Here is a 19,557-nt window from a genome sequence, read left to right as displayed (position 1 = left end):
AATAGGCGTTATCAATTTTTCGACTACGTCCTGTAGATGGTGTCCAATGGCCTTTGTTTTTTTGTCAGTTCCTAGAGTTTGAAAAGGTTTATAGGGAATCTGAACATTAGGGCCAAAAGCTGGGCTGCTTTATATATATTGATAAGATAACAACTTTTGATATGAAGATCGTCAAATTAAAGTTGAAGTAAAAAAAAGTGTTGTTTATTTATTTGTTTGTTGCCTATGAGACTATTGTTATGTCTCTTTAAATTTCCATGGCTCTGTGTAATCGAGCATGCACAGTAGACTACATGTGTTTAGAGTGAATCAGTGGTGTATAAGAATATGAAAAAAATGACTTAATTTACAGAACGAAATGTAATTATTTAAAAAGTGATATGTTAAATAAATATCTAACGTAAAATGCAGAATATGTTTTATTCGCATCACAATGCATTAAATCTTAGCATAATAAAATCAAGTAAAGCTAAACGTGATCTTTATTTTCCTTCATCATGTGGACATAATGAATAATAAAAATTAAAAGTGTGGACAGAAAACTACATTCCCCATGATTCCACGGTGCAGTGGTCCAGGCGTTCACGCTGTCCCACACACCGTGTGTTAGAGATTCTCTAAGCGTGTGTAGTCGCGGTTCCGCCGGTGCTCGTACTGTGGTCTTACTAACGCGTTTCATCGGTGCAGGTTTGCAGAGCATGGCCGACCAAGTCGCTTCGATGTGCGAGCAGCTAATTAAAGCTGTAAACGTGATGATGGATGCAGAAACTAATCAACGATATCGTCTTGAGGCCCTAAAGGTACCGGAGATAGCCGGCTAGCCGCTTAGCTAACTCTTCAGCAGGCCAGTTAGCGTCCAGTTCTGCACCTGCTGGCTAACCCAGCTCGGTAAATGGCGATGTTTCCGCCCCAGCGGTGATTAATGGCGAGATGGCGAAGCTGTGGTCACCCTGTGTGTCCTCCGCAGCTCCATGTCTCGTTTGGTGGCAGCTCGCCGTTACGTTTCGGGTCCCGTGTGGCTTTGACACGATAACTGGGTTGATAACTGGGTTGGTAACGGGGGGAGTGGTTATTAACCGCGTGGAAACGTTTCATAACACATAACTAAATAATAATTCATCTCCTTTTCAGTTTTGTGAGGAATTCAAAGAAAAATGTCCGTTTAGCGTACCATGTGGCCTTCAGTTAGCGGACAAATCACAGGCAGCCGTGATTAGACATTTCGGTCTACAAATATTGGAGCATGTTATAAAGTGAGTTATGCGTCAAATTCAAACATCTAGTGTTTGTTCACACTCGACTTATTTTACAATTCAGGTAATTTTATTGTTGTTTGTCACTTTGAGCAGATTTCAGTGGAACAGCATGTCACAGCAAGACAAAGTCCATTTGAAAAACTGCACAATGGAGCTGTTAAAAACCGTGAGTTTTGATGGTTTTGGATGTGTAAGTTATGTGGAATTTAAAATGCGTGACGTGTTGACATCTCATCATCATCATTAACCACCTTTAGGGCACTTACCCCATCTTGGAGGAAGAAAGTCATATCAAAGACGCGCTTTCGCGTATTGTAGTAGAAATGATCAAGAGAGAGTGGCCTCAGCACTGGCCAGATATGCTTAAAGAGATGGACACCCTAACTTCTTTTGGGGTACGTTTGTTTTTCTTTTTGGTCTTATTAGTATTATTATATAATTCTAATTAGTGTGTTGTCATACTGACTCAAGTCAATATTTAGAACTCTGCTGTTAACTATGTAAAAAATAAAATCAAAATGTGATGCATTAATCCAGAATCCCAACTTCCTCTCTCCTGACAGGACACCCAGACAGAGTTGGTAATGCTCATACTCTTGCGTCTTGCGGAGGACGTGATCACGTTCCAGACCCTGCCCTCACAGCGGCGGCGAGACATCCAGCAGACGCTCACGCAAAACATGGACGGCATCTTCACCTTTCTGCTCACCATCCTGCAGCGACACGTTGATGAGTACCGGAGACTGGTAGGCATGCCGAACCCCCAGGAAGCTCACTTTTCTTAACGTGTAGGGCTGCAGTTGCTCGCAGTACTTTCTATGATATCTATATTGTGCTTTCACATTGTACCCCTTAGCCAGTGACTTTTGAAATCTGACATTGTGCCTGGTCGATGGATGGATGATTTAGCATCTAGTAGTAGCATGTATACTAGGGGATAATTCCTGCTGAGGTCAAAGTGCGCATCCAGTTTGTGGACGTGTTTCACATGTGGACTTACTTCATTAATGTCCGTAGGGTTAATGAAACATCCCCTATAAGAGCACATAGGGGATGCTAGTAGAAAGTGCATTGCAAAGCTGTGTTCATGCTTTGACCCTTTGCTTTATTTTCTCCCCCAGAAAAGGGTTCCAGGGAACGAGTTAAAGGTGAGCACTACACTGCTGTCCACCACTTTGATACGCATCATGGCAAACAGACACGCACGGTGGCCGCAGCAATTATACCGGCGACTGCATTCGCATACTGCTACTTTTCCTTTCCCAGGCCAGAGCCCACTGTCGGGTCGGCGTGGCCACTCTGAACACCCTGGCTGGATACGTGGACTGGGTTGCGCTAGTCCACATCACCAACGAGAACTGCCACCTGCTGGAGATCCTGTGCCTGCTCCTTGGAGAGCCGGAGCTGCAGCTGGAGGCGGCCGAGTGTCTGCTCATCGCAATCAGCAGAAAAGTGAGTGACCGCTCGATGACAGACATCTTTTTGTCTCAATGACCTTTCAGTTTACTGGTATTGCAGGAGGCAGCAATGCATACCATCCCTATAGCAAATAAGAACATTATTTTCTTATTGTAGAAGTACCTTTATTAATCCCCTTGGGGAAAGTTGACTGCATTAACCCACATATGAGGCACAAGACAAAGCATCGTGGCTGCTTGCTAGATATACAGAAACCGACCTTGTATTATTTCCCACCATTAATTGACGTGGAGGGGACTTTTTGAATGCATCTAGAGACATCAATATTTGCACAGTTTATATCTGTAGAAGTCAAACTGACCCTCCACTGATGATGAAATACACAGGTTTTAGAATCTCATGGTCTACCCAGTCTATGGAACACCGTCTTAACATTCATGCCTTTTGTTGTAAAGGCACCATGGCCAGGTGGCTTTAATAGACAATTTTTTAAATGGTACATTCTGGAGCTCACCCCAGTCCTGTTAGACGTGCACACAGAGGCCTCGGACAGGGGTGAATGGGTCCCAAGCCCTCATGCAAGTGCTGAGTTACTGTTTTGTCTGACTTTGGAGACTTTGGGCACATTGCTATGATGGATGAGGGTTTCCATGGTGAGACTGCAGATCAATACATAAATTCATGTTTTATGCTGATATTTCCTTGTTTTTCTCAGACCAAGTGGGTTTTAAGTAAGTTTGGTACTTTGGACATTTTATTTCTTCAGTCAGCTAAAGGATTCAATGAGGGTTAGTTTTGACCCATTTTTCTATAAAGACTCCTGTGTTGGTGGGAGGTACTCTTGGTCTGTGGCTGGGGAGGGAGGTCAATGTTCTGGTGAACAGTGGTATCCCAGAATTCATTTCATAGATGGTAGAGAAGGGTCACTGAACATGGTGTCTCAAGTTTTCAAAACCAGTAGTGCATCAAAACCAGTGGTTTGCATCTTTGTTCAAACAATGGCAGTTTCATGAAGCTTCACTGAGCCACTGAAATGCCACTCAAGTGTCATATGTCCTGTCCGTTCCCCAGTCAGACTGCAGACTGCAGAGCAACGAATTGAATATGGAACCTAGTACGTGTCCGTAAACGGTGCGTAAACAGTCAGCATTGTGAGATGTTTGGTCTAAATAAAACATTCAGGGAGAATTTTATTTGAAAGTCAGGTGTTGTTGCCAAACTGCCATAAAGAGAATAAACATCCTTGCCAAACCTTCAGACATGAGAGTTTTTGACTGGATGTGGTATTTGCATAATTTGATGGGCAACTTGAATTAGTATAATATGGAAAATATGAAGAGAGCAGGAGAGCAAGATCAGACGTGTAGGAGCATTTCCATCTTGATACGGCCTTTGTTTTGGAAAGCACAGTAGGAAAACGCATATGCACATTAGCTCACCCATGCCAGACATTTAAATCAATATCTAAATCCTATGTACAGTAGATTTGGTTCAACACTGTTGTCTCTGTATTGCACATCTGTTGAAATCTGCAGTTGCATTATTTGGCATCAAAGATGTTTGCTTCTTTTCACATATCCAACTGAATCTGTGGATGTTATGTCTGCAATCTTAAGTGTATATGGTAGAGTCTTAGTGGCTTTAGCGTATTAATCATTGCTCATACATAATTTTCAGTTTCAGCTCGTACAAACGTGTTTGAAAGATTTAAGCTTGACACTGGCGGAGGTGGAAAGAGACGAAGAATGTCTGAACTTTGAAACCATTTCAAAGGATTTAAGAGCATGCATCATTCAGTTCACCATTCTGCATCATCTAATTATTCGCGGTTTAAAGGACCATCGCAGCAGTCACAGGTTATGAGAGATGGACATTTAAACCATTTTGAAGTGTAAGTGGGGTGACGGTCCTTTAAAATGTGAGGCCTGTTTTTATACGTGTTTGAATTGGTATATTGTGCTTATTAGTACAAGTGTGTACATATCAAATGCAATTCAGAAAGGTTTGGGACTAATGGTCCGCCAAGTGCAAATAAAAGAGAGAGAGTTGCTATTAATGGCTTCTTTTGAGGAGCGGCGGTTTAACGTCAAACGTGCTGTACCTGTGCAGGGGAAGCTGGAGGACCGTATGCCTCTCATGCTGCTGTTCAATGACGTGGCCATGCACTACATCCTGTCCGCTGCTCAGTGAGTACCGCCCCTCCGCCTGCTCCTGACCCCGCCCCTGTCCTGCGTGCAGTACGCAGTATTCAAAGATTCCATCTCGTTTCAACATAGGTCTGCTGACGGAACCGGTGTTACAGAGGACCAGTAAGTTTCTTCACTCGTCTTTGATGGGCAACCGGAGAAACCACAGTACATCCACACACCACTGGATCTTGCGTTCAGGCGCCGTTCAATGGTGTACGTGAGTTAACGTGTCTTGTTCCACTTTCAATGTAGGCCAGAAAGGACTGGGCTCAGGGAGATGAGATACACCTTCTTGAAGAGGCTTTGTCAGGTGCTCTGTGCCCTGGGTAGTCAGCTCTGCGCGCTAGTAGTGAGTTTCTTCTGACTTTTAACATTATAATTGGACCTTGTTCTTATGATCGAATAAACCAGAGCTGATGACCATGTGTTGCTCTAGGGCTCCACAGCAGAAGTGGAGGTTCCTGGGAACTTGAGTAAATACATGGAAGCGTTCCTCGCGTTCACCACTCATCCCAGCCTGGTAAAATGGTGTGATAACTCAGCAAACTGCTGATCTGCTAAATGAAAGTCTGTTCCATGATGGATTTTGCCCCCAGTAATGTTGGATTTCTTGATGTTCCACAAACAGTTTCTGAGATCTTCCACCATGACCACCTGGGGAAATATGTTGCGACATGAAGTTTTATCAAAAGCTCCCATCATTGTACAAATGGCTACTAAGTATCTGAAGGCAACCACAACTAACTTGGTCAAGGTAGATGTAAATAAAAAATGAGTTGGAACTCTCAAAATATTTCAATCTTCTGTTGTCTTGGCTAACATCATTCCTTTGCCTTTTTAGACAGGATTCCCATCCAAGAATGACAGTCCGGCTTGTGAATACGCCAGAATAGACTTTGACAGTGATGAGGACTTCAACACCTTCTTTAACTGTAAGCAGTTTTTGCATTAGGAAATTGGTCTTTAAGGAAACTGGAAGCTAAACTGGACCTGTTTCATTTGGCATGATGTCTTCTGCAGCTTTTAGGGCCCAGCAAGGAGAAGTGATTCGTCATGCGTGTAAGATTGCCCCACTTGAAGCCTTCCAGATCGCTGGAGAGTGGTTGCAATATCAAATTAACACACCCATCAACACAGGAAATTCAATGTGTGAGTTCACATTTTGAACAATAATTTCTGCAGTTCTTGCATGCCAAACTTTAGTAATGTATAAATGAAGTGGAATCCGGTGTAACATGTGAATTGATTTTTTAATGAAGGCTTTAACAATTAGGAGCAGATTCTGATTTTTTTTTAACACTTCTCAGAACCTTGGAGACTTATACATCTTTGTATAACAGGCCTTGCTGCAAACAGTACATGGTGCTTTGGTCTTTGTGGTTTCAGTTTGTCATAGTGGGAAACCAATCAAAGTGACAGTGAGACTTGAGCACCATAGAGATCCACTGAGGCAGAAGAGCGTTGAGCATGATGAAGCAAACTGTCCTGGAACGTCTACAAATTAATTATGGCATATCGTGTGAGGGGATAGTACTGACGAACATTTACATTTAGGGCCTTTAGCAGACGCGCTTATCCAGAGTGATTTGATCTGTTCACAGAATTCATCCTAGCTGATAGTACAGATAGGCCAGAATTCAAGATACCACTGAGGCAGACTACTACTGAACTACAGGAGTCAATGTCACTACCTAGTATTTCAGTTAAACATGAATCATTTAAGAACTCAACAAACAGGTGAGTCTTCAGTCGATGTTTCAAGGCAGAGACTTTGCAGTCTGAGCAGCTAGTAGAAGATGGTCCCACCATGTTGGAGCCAGAACAGAATAGTCTTGAATTTTGTCTTCTGTGATACTTTAAGTATGGAGTTTCAAGTCGAGCCATTTTTGAGATTCAGAGTGCTCATGGTATGGACTGAGCTTTGACCATGGCTAGGCCATTTTTGGCTTTGTAGTCGAGCATCAAGGTTTTATATCTGATGCGTGCCGCTATTGGAATCCAGTGAAGAGAACGCAGCAGATGAGTCACGTGTGAGAACTTGGGGAGCTTGGAGAGCAGTCGTGCTGCAGCTTTCTGACTCTGTTGTAGAGGTCTGATGACCCATAGAGGAAATCACACAAGTATGGAGTTGCAGTAGTCTTGAGATGACTCAAGACTGCACAAGCCCCTGGGTAGCTTCCTGTGAAAGGAAGGGTAGTATTCTCTGTGTGTTACAGAGGAGAAATCTGCAGGATCTGGTCAGCTTTGAAACCTATGAGAAGGACAACTTATGTTGAGGTTGAATTATGAAAGATGCTTTACTGCACTACAAATGTTTTTAGTAGATGGAAAAAATTGGCAAAACACTTTTGGTTTCTTAAATTGCTCTGGTCACTTTCAGCCAAGTCTGGAGAAGGATTCTGTTCTGTGCTTTCGCCGTCTGCTGTGCAATGGGATGCAGTGACCTTCTTCACGGAGAGTGTGATGGGACAGCTCTTCAAAGTCCTGGAAAAGGAGGTAAAACCCATCGTACTGCTGAACACCGAGCATGCCCGCCAAGAAGACTCGAGTTTTCAACTCGATGTCGTTGAAGCTGATTGAACAGGATTCTATATGGAGTTGCATTGGAGTTGCATTTGACTGATGGTGGAGGAAAGTGAACACGGAAGCCAAGTCAGAGGAATGAGCTCAACTTTGTTAATGGCATTCAGTGACATCTTTCTGCTCTTTTCATTTTTAACTGTAATGAGCAGAAGCTGCCCGTGGACCAAGGAGTGGAGCTGCTCCAGGCTGTGGTGAACTATGAGACACGCAATCCCCTAATACTCTCATGTGTGCTCAGCAACCTGTCCACCCTCTTCCCCTTCATCTTGCATCGGCCACAGTTTATACCTAAAGTATTCTCTAAGGTGAGGATGGTACGCTTCAATCTCCAGCCAGGGCCTGGTTTTCCAGAACAGTCGTAGAACATAGGTCTTGATGGGATAATCTTTAAGATATTCAAGGAAGCTAGGACAGAGCTGGTTTTACTGGATTTCTTGATTCAGAGTTCAGATCTGTAATTTACATTCTTGTAATTGATACTTTTTTTTTATAGATATTTCCCTCCATTACATTTGAACTTGTTGAAGAAAGCAAGGTAAGAGACCTTTTAAAGTTCATGCATGTTCAAACAAATGCAGCTGCTTCTGACTCAACCATTAGATGCACCCACTGCAAATAGTGATCACTGAGCATTTTATGCCAAATATTTTTAGGCTCCTCGAACCCGAGCTGTGAAGAACGTGCGAAGACATGCCTGCTCTTCCATCATCAGGATGTGTCGAGATTATCCAGATTTCATACTGGTATGCTTTAATCTTCCAGCTCTGTGCAATTTGACATAATGGTGTTCACATTTGAAGTTTTCATAAAATGTAGGTTCATCTTACTATAACTGGGACATTCTCGATCTAATCCACGGAGGAACCAAGGTGGGTTTTCAGAGAGTTGCATAGGTGTAGGGACGGCTGTAATGCTGCAGATTTCAATGGTAATACATGAGTATGGGGACAACGGGAATAGGGGTGGTGTTATGGGTGGATGGGTTGGGTGTGGCGTGCAGGATGAGTGGGATGGCGATGGTGTTTGGGATGGATGCGCTGCAGACAGAATTTCATCCCTATGCAGCTCTCTGGCTCTGTGTTTTCAGCTAGCTTTGCGTGTACATTCGGAAAGGTAAGCAAAACGAGATGGGCACGAGCTTGCAGACACAAACGCGTGCCGTAAACCTTCCTGAACCTGGACGTGCGCCGTCTCTCCTGCAGCCCTGCTTCGACATGCTCTACACGCAAGTGAAGAAGCTCTTTGCCAGCGAGATGCTGCTGACCCAGATGGAGAAGTGTGCCCTGATGGAGGCCCTGGTGCTGCTCAGCAACCAGTTCAAGGACTACGGCAAACAGAAGGCCTTCCTTGAGGAGCTCATGGCGCCCGTGACGGAGCGCTGGCTGTCGGAGGAGATGCGCAGGTAGTGGATCATGCAGACGTATGCAAGGAAATTACACGCAAGAAGAGTAGCGTTTAGCGCTATCGTGAAACGCGGGCTTTAAAGTACGAGTTATTCTACACCTCCGTCGGTCCGGTACACTCCTATGGGACACCGTTGATAAAATGGATATTTTGCCCCATTACAATGAGGCATTTATTGAAGTACCAGAAACAATGGCACGCCTCCTGATGTTGCTAGCACTGTTTCTACTGTTTATAGCCTTGTACAAAGACACTCGACCCAAATGACTTTTCATACCTTGCACTGGTAGAAACAAGATTTTATGCAGCATGATACCTATATATGTATTGCTTGTTGTCTGTGTAATATATTTTTGGTGTTTCTAGATCTAATTCCATTAACAGATTTTGTTTTTGTTTTCTTTTCCTGTTTGATTTTATGCAACTGCAGTGTGTTGTGGGACCCAGCTAGTTTCTTGGCATTTGTTGGTGCTGATCAGGTCGTCAATGACCCAGAATCTGAGGACCAAATGGGAATCAACAGATCAAGGGTGAATATAGTCCACTCCAGTCCAGACCGATACTCGTAACTAAAAAGTGATAGCGACTGACATCTCCGTCTCTGCCGACAGATCAGCCTTTGTGTGTACACCATCCTGGGGGTCGTGAAGCGAGCGCGCTGGCCCCCCCGTCTAGAGGAGGCCGAGGCCGGGGGCTTCGTGGTGGGCTACACTCCCGCCGGTGCACCCATCTACAGGAACCCGTGCGCAGAGCCGCTGCTCGCCCTGCTGCCAAACCTACTCGCCCTCATCAGGTGGGTCGAGTGCTTTGGGACCGATTGGCCCGACAATTAAAATTAAGTCTTGGTTGGTTGCGAGCATTTTAAGGTGTCTGGTTGAAGATGAGCTTGGAGTGATGTGTTTCTGATGTGTCTCTGGGTTATGTTTGTGTGGAACAAGAAGACTAGGTTTCTTCAAATTGTTACCAAGAGTACCAAGGGCGTGAATCGAGATTCGCCCAACCAAATCCCATTAAACCCAGGGTTTTTTCTGTCCATAATAGGCCATCATCACGTTAACTGAGGGAACAGTCTTCAAATTGTTGTACATTGAATGCGTTTCAGAACCCACAACAACCTGTATCTACCCGAGAATCAAGCTCGACTCAGTGAGACCTTCAGGCAAACGTATGATGTAATGGACGTGGAAAAGAACCTTATCTTAGGTAAAGGGTGAACAAGTCTTTATGCTGTTAAAAACTGCTTTCACGCCATAGCCCTGCAGTATCTTAATGACATGATGATGAGCTGAATGTACATAACGCTCCCCCCATAGCGATCCCCCAGCCAGTCCTGGACATGTACGATTCTCCAGTGTACAAAAGCTCATTGGAACGCATGCAGGGATTCTTCTGCACACTGTACGACAACTGGTAAGGCCTCTTCCAAATGTGTAGAGCTTCCACATGGTCAACCTGACCTGATTTCTCAAACGTCCCTCTCGCTTTCCTTCCTAGTTACCATGTTCTAGGATACGCCAGCCTGGCCTTGCAGCAGGACTTCTATACTATAGAAGGGCTGGCTGAACAGCTGCTAGGCTCCGCCCTCATACACCTAGAGCATGTTCCAGACCATAGGCTCCGCCCCTTGTTCCATATCCTTTCTCAAATGCCAACCTCTAAACGTCTAAACAGTAAATCGGGTAGATGGTCATAATTCCGAGATGCATGATGTAGACAATGGCGTCGCACTGTTGCATGTCTCTGGAGGGGAGAATCTCTTCATTGTTCTTTGCCTTAATGTCACGGGCGCTCACGGGTGTTCATGAAACCGCTGGTCACGTCCTGTCCTCCAGAATACTATGACAGTCTGCTCAGTCCCCTGCTGGGCCTTCTGTTCTCCCACCTGCACCAGGTAAACATTCTGGATGGGAACCGGATGGGCTTATTTTCAATGTACTAGTTTGGAGAAAATGTCAAATGTGGTCAGCATGTTCAGCTCCTTTGAAATGCACTGTTCCTTTCTGCTCTTCTACAGAGACTGAACCTTCGGTGGCAGGTCATCAACCAAAGAACGAGTGTGTGGTGAGAGACTGCTACTCCTCATGTCAATTAAATGTTTGTGATTCATTTTTGAAGACATTTTTCAGGTGCAAGTGCTTTTAGAATTTCAGAAAAGTGAGAATACCCCTCACATGTTGCCTATGATGTACAATGAATTATGGTTGTGTCCTGCCCTATCGGCTATGTGGCTTGGTGTTTTCCCTGTACTGATGTGTGTGTGTGTCTCGGGCAGTGGTCCGGACGAGGACGAGTGCTCCGGGGAGAACCAGTTCACTCAGGAGATGCTGGAAGAGCGCTTAGTTCGGCTGGTCACTCGGGAGGTCATGGATCTGCTTGGTGAGTGTCTGCACTCTCTCCCTCTTTCTGTCTGTCTCTGTGTCCCCTCATGCCTCACTTTTTGCCCCCCTTCCCAGCCATGTCGTGCATATCGAGGAAGCTGCCGGAAGCAGCCGGAAACAAAGAGGATGCGGAGGGTGAGTAGAAGCTGTGCTAGTACTTCAGATAATGTAACTACGTGATTTAGCCTCCAGGGACACCGTCTCTGTCCACAATAGCATCAGAGATCTTTGCTACATGAAATTATAGAGAACAGCTGATACTTTTCAGTTTATTTAAACTACACAATTAAAGTAAAATGGGTAAAATCTCAAAGCTCTACGTGGATGTGTTTTCGTTAGACGGGACATTGAATGTGAAGCAGATCGTCATTGTGCCTTCTCTCTTTAGGAGATGAGGAGAGAATGGTGACCGATTCTGCCCAGCTGAATTTGTCTCAAACTCCAGAAGAACTCACAGAACTAGGGAAATGTCTTCTCCAGCATGAAGTAAAATATCATACATGCCAGAGTGCTCTCTCTACCTTATCTACTCTGTACTTCTTTATTATACATATCTAATACATAAAATGCCCATTTTTGCCATGCCTTTTGATGCGTGCATGTTTGCGTGTGTACGTTTTACCCCGTAACACCCCACAGGACATTTACATGACACTCCTGGCCATCTCCTTTAACTCCCTGTCCTGGAAAGATACCGCCAACTGTCAGCGGGCCGCCACCCTCGTCTGCTGGGCTTTGCTCAGACAGGTACCTGAAACTCCTTCCCACCATCACAGAGCGCGTTGTGCTTGTGCTGCACACCGGAACACGGGTCCTGACCGGCGGCCACATCCCGCATGTCGTCCTGCTCACTCTGCCATGGTGTCTGCCACAGGTGGTGGGTGGGAACTTGCTGCCGGAGGCCGTGACCTGGCTGTTCACCTGCGTGCTGAGTGGCCTGCAGATCCACGGCCAGCACGACGGCTGCAACGCCGTCCTCACCCAGCTCGCCCTGCTCATCTACGATGCCCTGGTGGGTGCCGGTCGCGGTTGGGTGGGGGTGGGGGTGGGGTGGGGTGGGGGTGCCGTTAAATACCCACATGCTGTCATCTGGAAGAGGGTTCTTTTTGTTTTTGTTTACAAAATAGCAAGGATATTACACTGTGAAACTTTCACGGTATGATAACCCGGTCTAAAAATGTCACAGTTAGGCCTGTCGCGATAATTACATTATCGACTTATCGTACGATAATTTTTTTTACCGTGATCATTTTTGCTGATGTCGATAATTGGCCATTGGGTTTCCGCGCACATTTGTTTACATGAGAATAAACCGCAACTACGTTAGATTTCAGAAAGGCATGCAGTGCTGCTCTATCGCACCCCCCTCCCCCCTTAAGGGAAGACGAATCTGTGATCAGAGAGCGACATCTACAGGTTAGGAAATTAGTGCAGTACACGGAGAGCACATGCGTCAATTAGTGATGGGAATTTCGGCTCTTTTTAGGGAGCTGGATCTTTTGGCTCAGCTCCTCATAAAGAGTCAGCTCTTTCGGCTCCCAAATGGCTCCTTTTTTGGGGGAGTGGCGAACGTAATTTGTTGGTGGGTGGGGGGGTTCTCTGTCGCCGAGTCGCCAGCATCGCGTTGCGTGGGGGCGTGTCCAACATCGCCGGCATGCAGCATGTGACAGATATGCAAATCACGTTTTTTAAATCAGGATGCAGTATTTATTTATTTTAATCTATTGATGACAGGACACACGATTATAAAGGAGTGCGTGTAAAAAACATAGTGTATGTATAAAACACATATAGTATATAAACCTAAAATGTTTATGTAATTTTTAAACTTTTTACCCCAGACTCGAAGATCAAACAGGAATTTAAAAAATCATAAACAATAACAGGGACACATCGTAAAGTGTGGGACAGCCACTATCAATCTCTCCTCCATTTTGCAATCGGAAGAAATAATTCCAAAGTCAGAGGTGCGGTTTCGTAGGAGGGTGCAAACATACTTTCTGATTGGTAGTCGCCGCCGCGCGTCACTGCTCATTTGCATAAATTTAAGCCGAGCTCAACTTGTTCGCGTCGCTCGGTTCGCTCACTCTCATTGAAAATGAATGACTTCCAGTCGCCATGTCGCTCTCGTCGCTTTCGGTGTGAACCAGTGACTGTATATATACGGTCTCTGGTGTGTGTGAGCGCACAGTTAGAGGGTAACCGGCTCGGTCTTGGAGGGGAACCAGCTCTCGTCGTTCACTTAAAAGAGCCGGCTCTTTGAACCGGTTTGTTCGCGACCGACACATCACTAGCGTCAATAACATTGCCTCCACACACACACGTGGAGATGTGTTCGCGAACGTATTCGAGGCTAATAGGACTCGAAATGATTCGAAATAATTCGCTTTTTTATCACATTATTTAATGGTTGTTTATTATAGTGACCGTAGTGCGACTCCGCCTACCTCCGCGAACGGTGGAAGCGTTTATACTTGCTTTTCTTTGCAGTGTTGTTCGAAACGATATGTGGTAGTATAAGAAACACCCCTCAAAAACAGGGGAAGGAACATTTACCTGACGAACTTTAATGTTGCTTTTGTGTTTCAGGTTTGAAAAGTGCTGGAATTTGTTCATTTCACAACAAATATCTGTCTGACTGAACAGTTCTCTTGTATCACGTTAACAAATATGAGCCTCTTGTAATTCCAGGACGAAACATGAGAGAAAGTGAAGACGTTAAGATTGGGCGTTTTGAAAATAAACATCCATTAAATAATGTGATAAAAAGTGAATTATTTCGAGTATATATATATAAAGATTTAACTTAATTAAGTTTAACGTGCTGGGTATTATTGAAATGGACCTTTTAAAGTGACGTACAAGTGCTTGAATTCCACCTTTTAAACGTGCATGAATCCTGCAAACATGACTTTGTTCATTGCGCTGAGGCGCGGCGCGCGAGAAGTTACAAAATTTGAGAGGTGCACAGGGTTGCCAGGTCCTACAAAAATTTCCCACACAAAGTCAGTGTAAAACCCGCCCCTCAGAACTAGCCCAAAGTTGTTGGGGGGGGGGTTTGCAACTCTGGAGGTGCACGACCTCGCGAATCGACAGCGCGTGACGCCCTCGCGCACGAGCGGAGCCACTGCGATTACGTCATTTTCGCCGCACGGACCTTCGCGCCGCTTGCGACGCGTCAAGTATAAATATAATATTATCGTTTATCGCGATAATTTCTGGGACAATATATTGTTCTGAAAATTTTGTTATCGTGACAGGCCTAGTCACAGTTGTACATTGTCACAATAGTGATTGACACTTGAAAAGCATACATCAGTTTATTCCAAAATTCCTGTATATCCTATACAACACTGCCACTGAATGGCCAAACATTCTGTTTTTGTTCAGTTATGCCATTTAATGGTATGGACTGGGTCTAGCTAATTACACCAAATAGTCTATGGTTCAGCTGGACATTCAGTAGAGTTGAAACACTAGAGTCCTCATAGTTGTGTGTATGGTAAAGGTGGCGTTTAAAGCAGGTGGTGGAAGCAAGACATAATCTGGTTTGTTTTTTATCGTAACTGTAAAATGTGCTTACCACATTGCCTTTATAAGCCAATGAGGAAAATGAGGGGAAAAGAGGGAAAAAAATGACATGATGCTGCTGTATGCAGCTAACATCACTGAACATGATGAGGCTCAAAACAAACAGGTGGGGCAGTCATGGTCTTGTGACCAAAGGGTTGTGGGTTCGATTCCCAACTGTGACATTAGCAAGCCTGTGTTCAGGTTCAGAAATTGTTTTGCTAAGTTTATTTTGGCAAAACATTTTTGAGTTTGCAGGTTTGGATGCAAAATGCAGTAACTAGTCCTCAATATTCCTCCCAACTTGCATACTCTTGGGGTGCGAATTCTTTTCACTTGAGCTTTGTGACCTTATCATAAAGCCATAGTCTATTTCTAAGAATACCTATTGAACTAAGAAGAACTTGTGTGGCTGTAACATCTGGAACATCCCCCTCCGTAAGTGATCCTGAACAACCTTCTCTCTACAGCGACCTCGCTACATCGAGCTACGCACCATCATGAACCAGATCCCCAAAATCCACCCGGAGCAGCTGGAGCAGTTTGACCAGAAGACCGTTAACCCCACTCTGCAGAAGGCCGGGGAGAAGAAGAGAAAAGACCAGTTTAAGAAGCTAATAGCTGGCACTGTGGGGGTAAGGCCAATGCTGTCCACAAGGGGGCTGCTTCCGCAATTTCTTATCAGGTTTACAAAATAATTGAAGCATTTTACTCAGTTTAAGTGCAGTTTTTTTTGTATATATATATATATATATATACAAAAAATATATATATATATTTTTTTCTGTATTTTTTTTGTATTTTATATATAAGGTGGGAATCATTTACTATCACGATTCGATTCCGATTTTGGGGGCCACGATTCGATTCAAAATCGATTTTTGATTCGAAACGATTTTCGATTCAAAAAACTGCTTCAGTCTATAAAATCTGCATGATCTACTACAGTCTGCTTTGCATGACAGAATGACAAATACAGAAAATGAAGTGTCTTTCACATTTAATTAACAAAAAAAAAAGTGCTTTGGTAAAATAAAATGGTTTTTGTTGTTACCAAAATTCATGAGCTTCATTTTGCAAGCTGTCGTCTCCTGCGTCGCTTCATGACTCATCTCAAGTTTTCCCAAACCTTCCTATCCGTTTTGCCTTTATTTTTGGGAACGGTTTTATTTTGCAGCGGCGTTTTTTGCTGGCGTCCTTGGTTTCGTTTTTGCGTTGCATTTATCCGCACTGTTTTTTAGTTACTGTTGGTATTTTGTTTCTTTCTCCCGTCGCTCTATGGTTGAGTGTTATTTTTCACGTGTTGTATTTTCCGCGTCGTTTTTTTTTGTTTGTTTCTATTTACTCCGTGCCCTCACGGTTTTGGTGTCTATTCTTCTGCGCATTGAGTCTCCCGTGTTGTTTTGTTTGTTCGTTCTGGGTCGCTGTGCGCGTTTCCCTCTCGCTAATACATTTGACAACTATCAAACGTCTTGCTCTGGCGAGCTGGCACTTGGGTCCACCCTTCTCTATATTAGCTCACACTGTGTGTACGTTCCCGTGCTCACCGCGTTACACACGCCTTGCACACGAGCTTCATTGTGTCAAGTTCGGTCTTCCCTGGCATTCGGTAAAAACCTAAATGAACCCATATTTTTGCCTTAAACGAAGACGGGACAGGTTGAATATCTCTTTCCTCCATCTGTTTTGAAACTTTTCCGCGCATGAGTGTGTCCCAGAACCTGCTGCATAAAGTCTCGCGTAATTTTGTAATTACATAACGCGAGACTACACCACGACTTGGAATCGATTTTGGGACATTTAAAATCGATTCTGAATCGTAGTAAATGAGAATCGATTTTTGATATATGAATCGATTTTTTGGCACACCTCTAATATATATATGTGCAATGTGCCATATATTGTCAATTGTGATTTTTACACCCCAATCGAAATTTGTCCTCCTTTAACCCATCTGTGCAGTCAGAACACACACACACACACACACACATTAGTGATTACTAGGGGGCTGTAATCACTATTCACTCTGTGCCCAGAGCGGTGGGCAGCCCTAGCGCGGGACCCGGAGAGCAGTTGGGGTTAGGTGCCTTGCTCAAAGGCACCTCAGTCATGGCCTCAGGTCTGGGAATCGAACCCACACCCTCCGGTCACAAGACCAGTTCCCTACCACCAGGCCATGACTGCCCCTATATTATATATTAATTATTAAATGTTTTAGTACTTTTATTTATAGATATTTTTATTATTTAATGCCACAAATGTTGGGAAATGCCTGCTACATCCACAATAACCGTCTACAGTTAGGAACCACACAGCAGATTGTGTGAGCATAATGGATAGGTTTCCCCTTAAATTGTCCCCATGTCATTTTGCTACCTGGTTGTGTGCTGTTGGCAGAATTACCATCGACTACAGCACTGAATTGCTACTCCCTTCCTCAGATGCTTCGAAAAATTCTTTCCTAGAACGATAACAAATGTGTTACTCATGTTTTCTACATGACCTTTAACATTTTTCTTTCTCTTCACAGAAACCTCTTGGGCAGCAATTTAAGAAGGAGGTTCACATCCGGAACCTTCCATCCCTTTTTAAGAAAGTGAAACCTTCAAAAGACATAGTGTCCGACAGCACTACGGCTGGACTGGTGGAACTGTTCTCCCCTGAGCACCATGACCACTAGGGTGACGTGCTCATCCTCCTCTTGGCATAACAGACAGTGTTCTCTGTTACAAAACAGCATCTCTTTCACTAATGAAAAAAACAACAAAAAAATTGTGAAATTTTTTTTAGTTATTTACTCTGGGTGCCAGAAGATACAAGTTGTCATAAGGTTAAAATGTTGTGCCATTTGTTTAGCTACACAATAAAAGAAAGACTTGCAGTACTGGACACAAACTAAGAAAGTGAAGTCCATCAGAAAAAGTCCTGTCAGACGTTTGACAAAGCGACGCCCTGGACTGAAGGATGGATTTGAAGACTTGAGAAGTCCCAGTTCTACATTCCATCCCCACCATTAACGTAATGGATGATATATAGATATATTTTTTGAAACAAAAGAAAACTCCAGTCGAAACATTAACTGCAATTAATTGTGTACATGAGGCAGTATTTAAAAAAAATGTCTTGTGCTGTTTATATTTTGCTGTTTTTAATAAATGTAGACTTGATGGTCATCTAAGCAGGTGGCGGCGGTTTTCCGTACACAGAGGTTTTGGAGCAGCAGTGAACCAGCTAAATAGCCCACATTACAATTTCCAGGTTGCACATCCCCACTGCAGTTCATGAGTTTACCGATAAGGCAATTGTCATCCATTTGTTTTGCAGTTGAGCAAAATATATTATGTTCAAGTTGTATTGCCATGAAGCAGCTTTAAGGAACCTGGATGTACAGGGTACCCAGGTACGAGGCCCTGCAGAACCAGCCAATGGCAACTGGTGAGGGAAAAGCCCTCCACATACGAGAAGAAGGAGCCTCTGGAAGGAGCTAAAGCTCAGAAGAGGAACCCATCCTCTTGTTGACACTGCTTTACAACACAATGAAGTGTGCTTATTTTGCTTTAAACTTACAAGAATAGTAACTTAAGAAATGGCTAGTGTGTATAAAGAACTTCTTGGCATCTGCTGTGTCCTTCAGTGAGTCTGTGTTTGTATCTTTCGGGTTTCTTATTCTTAGTAGCTCCTCAGTACTTCCCGGGGTGAGGACATTGCAGATTTATAAAGGATGTCATCCCAAGCAGAACAGGTAGAGATTGTCCAAACAAAGTCCACGTATCATGGCAAAACATTTCAACCAATGCCAGACAAGGATCCCGTTTTCTACGCTGCGGTTGCCAGAATCCTCGCTAAATTCTGAAAAACCAGTTCTGTTGCTAATAAACCAAAAGCTGGATCTCCCAAAAACTGCTAGAGATGTAGCAAATGCAGTTGCGACTTCATTCAGTGAGAGCCCACACCGTAGCACTCTGTCGTCTGTCCCTGGCATGCGGGGTTAGCCATGTCTCAATCCAGCAAATGTCTACTCATAAATGCCACCCTTAAAAATGGACATGCTGCAACTCCTGACCAAGGATGTACCAGACCGTTGGAAAGAATTTGCAAAATGGATGATGAAGCAACATCGGTGAGGTAAATGATGAAGTCAGCAAACAAAGTCTGAGATACTTAGGTGTAAAGTTGTGGTACGGTATGTATGAGGTACCTGATTTGGGATGTAACCTTTAACGTGAGAAAGTTACACTGACAAGAAGCACTGCATACTAGTTTGATTTGTCACACATCAAACATTCCATTTGGAAAAACTGAACCTGAATCAAAGATGGTGGCATTCAAGATGGCCAACATGGCCTAACAGTTTTCCCCCTTCCACAATTGCAAGTGTCTAAAATTAGATTTCCTTCATTTTATATGGGCGTTTCCTTAACGTTGATGCACCCTGTGTGTGCGCGTGTGAATATATGGGGTCATTCCTGGGATACGGTGCCATTTGGACCTCAAAACATTTTGAATATTAAACATTGCTTTGATTCGCTTTTATGTTTTATTATGAAATGGACATGTTAAACTATTAAAAAGTCATTTTTGTCAAGCTCAGGCATATAATCTGTAGCATTTATTGAAACATTTTAATGAAATCTGTGACCCAGGATGTATACCCTGTTATGGACATATGCATAACTTTTTGAAAGACTTGTTTAAAATATTGTGCAAAATAGACTTTAAATGAGAGCCAACATCCCTTTTCAACTTTTGAGTCTTTCA

General features: G+C 43.7%; 1 protein-coding gene across 1 annotated transcript; it reads left to right on the top strand.

Moving 5' to 3' along the window:
• Nucleotides 1-573: 573 nt before the first annotated feature.
• xpo5 (exportin 5) lies at nt 574-17,977 on the top strand. Its single transcript, XM_077011533.1, has 33 exons — nt 574-800; nt 1,132-1,253; nt 1,350-1,422; nt 1,514-1,651; nt 1,820-2,002; nt 2,378-2,404; nt 2,523-2,708; nt 4,785-4,861; nt 4,952-4,984; nt 5,117-5,213; nt 5,301-5,384; nt 5,493-5,618; nt 5,706-5,796; nt 5,885-6,013; nt 7,245-7,360; nt 7,597-7,752; nt 7,941-7,982; nt 8,101-8,190; nt 8,650-8,849; nt 9,282-9,381; nt 9,463-9,644; nt 9,954-10,054; nt 10,165-10,261; nt 10,346-10,482; nt 10,645-10,742; nt 10,866-10,912; nt 11,124-11,227; nt 11,305-11,364; nt 11,618-11,715; nt 11,869-11,976; nt 12,104-12,241; nt 15,270-15,434; nt 17,330-17,977. The coding sequence occupies exons 1-33, from the start codon at nt 699-701 to the stop codon at nt 17,477-17,479; spliced, it is 3,657 nt and encodes a 1,218-aa protein (XP_076867648.1). The 5' UTR covers nt 574-698; the 3' UTR covers nt 17,480-17,977.
• The last annotated feature ends 1,580 nt before the right edge of the window (nt 17,978-19,557 follow it).

This window comes from Brachyhypopomus gauderio, chromosome 1, assembly GCF_052324685.1.
Source record: "Brachyhypopomus gauderio isolate BG-103 chromosome 1, BGAUD_0.2, whole genome shotgun sequence".
In the NCBI taxonomy this organism is placed as follows: Eukaryota; Metazoa; Chordata; class Actinopteri; order Gymnotiformes; family Hypopomidae; genus Brachyhypopomus; species Brachyhypopomus gauderio.
The sequence above is the reverse complement of the archived record's forward strand: the minus strand, read 5'-3'. Positions and strand labels throughout refer to the sequence as shown.

What these genes read in the sequence shown, in the direction of transcription:
- xpo5 (XM_077011533.1), top strand. Translation starts at nt 699, where the DNA reads ATGGCCGACCAAGTCGCTTCGATGTGCGAGCAGCTAATTAAAGCTGTA. An exon ending in TCAAAGTCCTGGAAAAGGAG is followed by an intron (nt 7,361 to 7,596) that starts GTAAAACCCATC and finishes TGTAATGAGCAG; the next exon opens with AAGCTGCCCGTGGACCAAGG. An exon ending in TGCTCATCTACGATGCCCTG is followed by an intron (nt 12,242 to 15,269) that starts GTGGGTGCCGGT and finishes TTCTCTCTACAG; the next exon opens with CGACCTCGCTACATCGAGCT.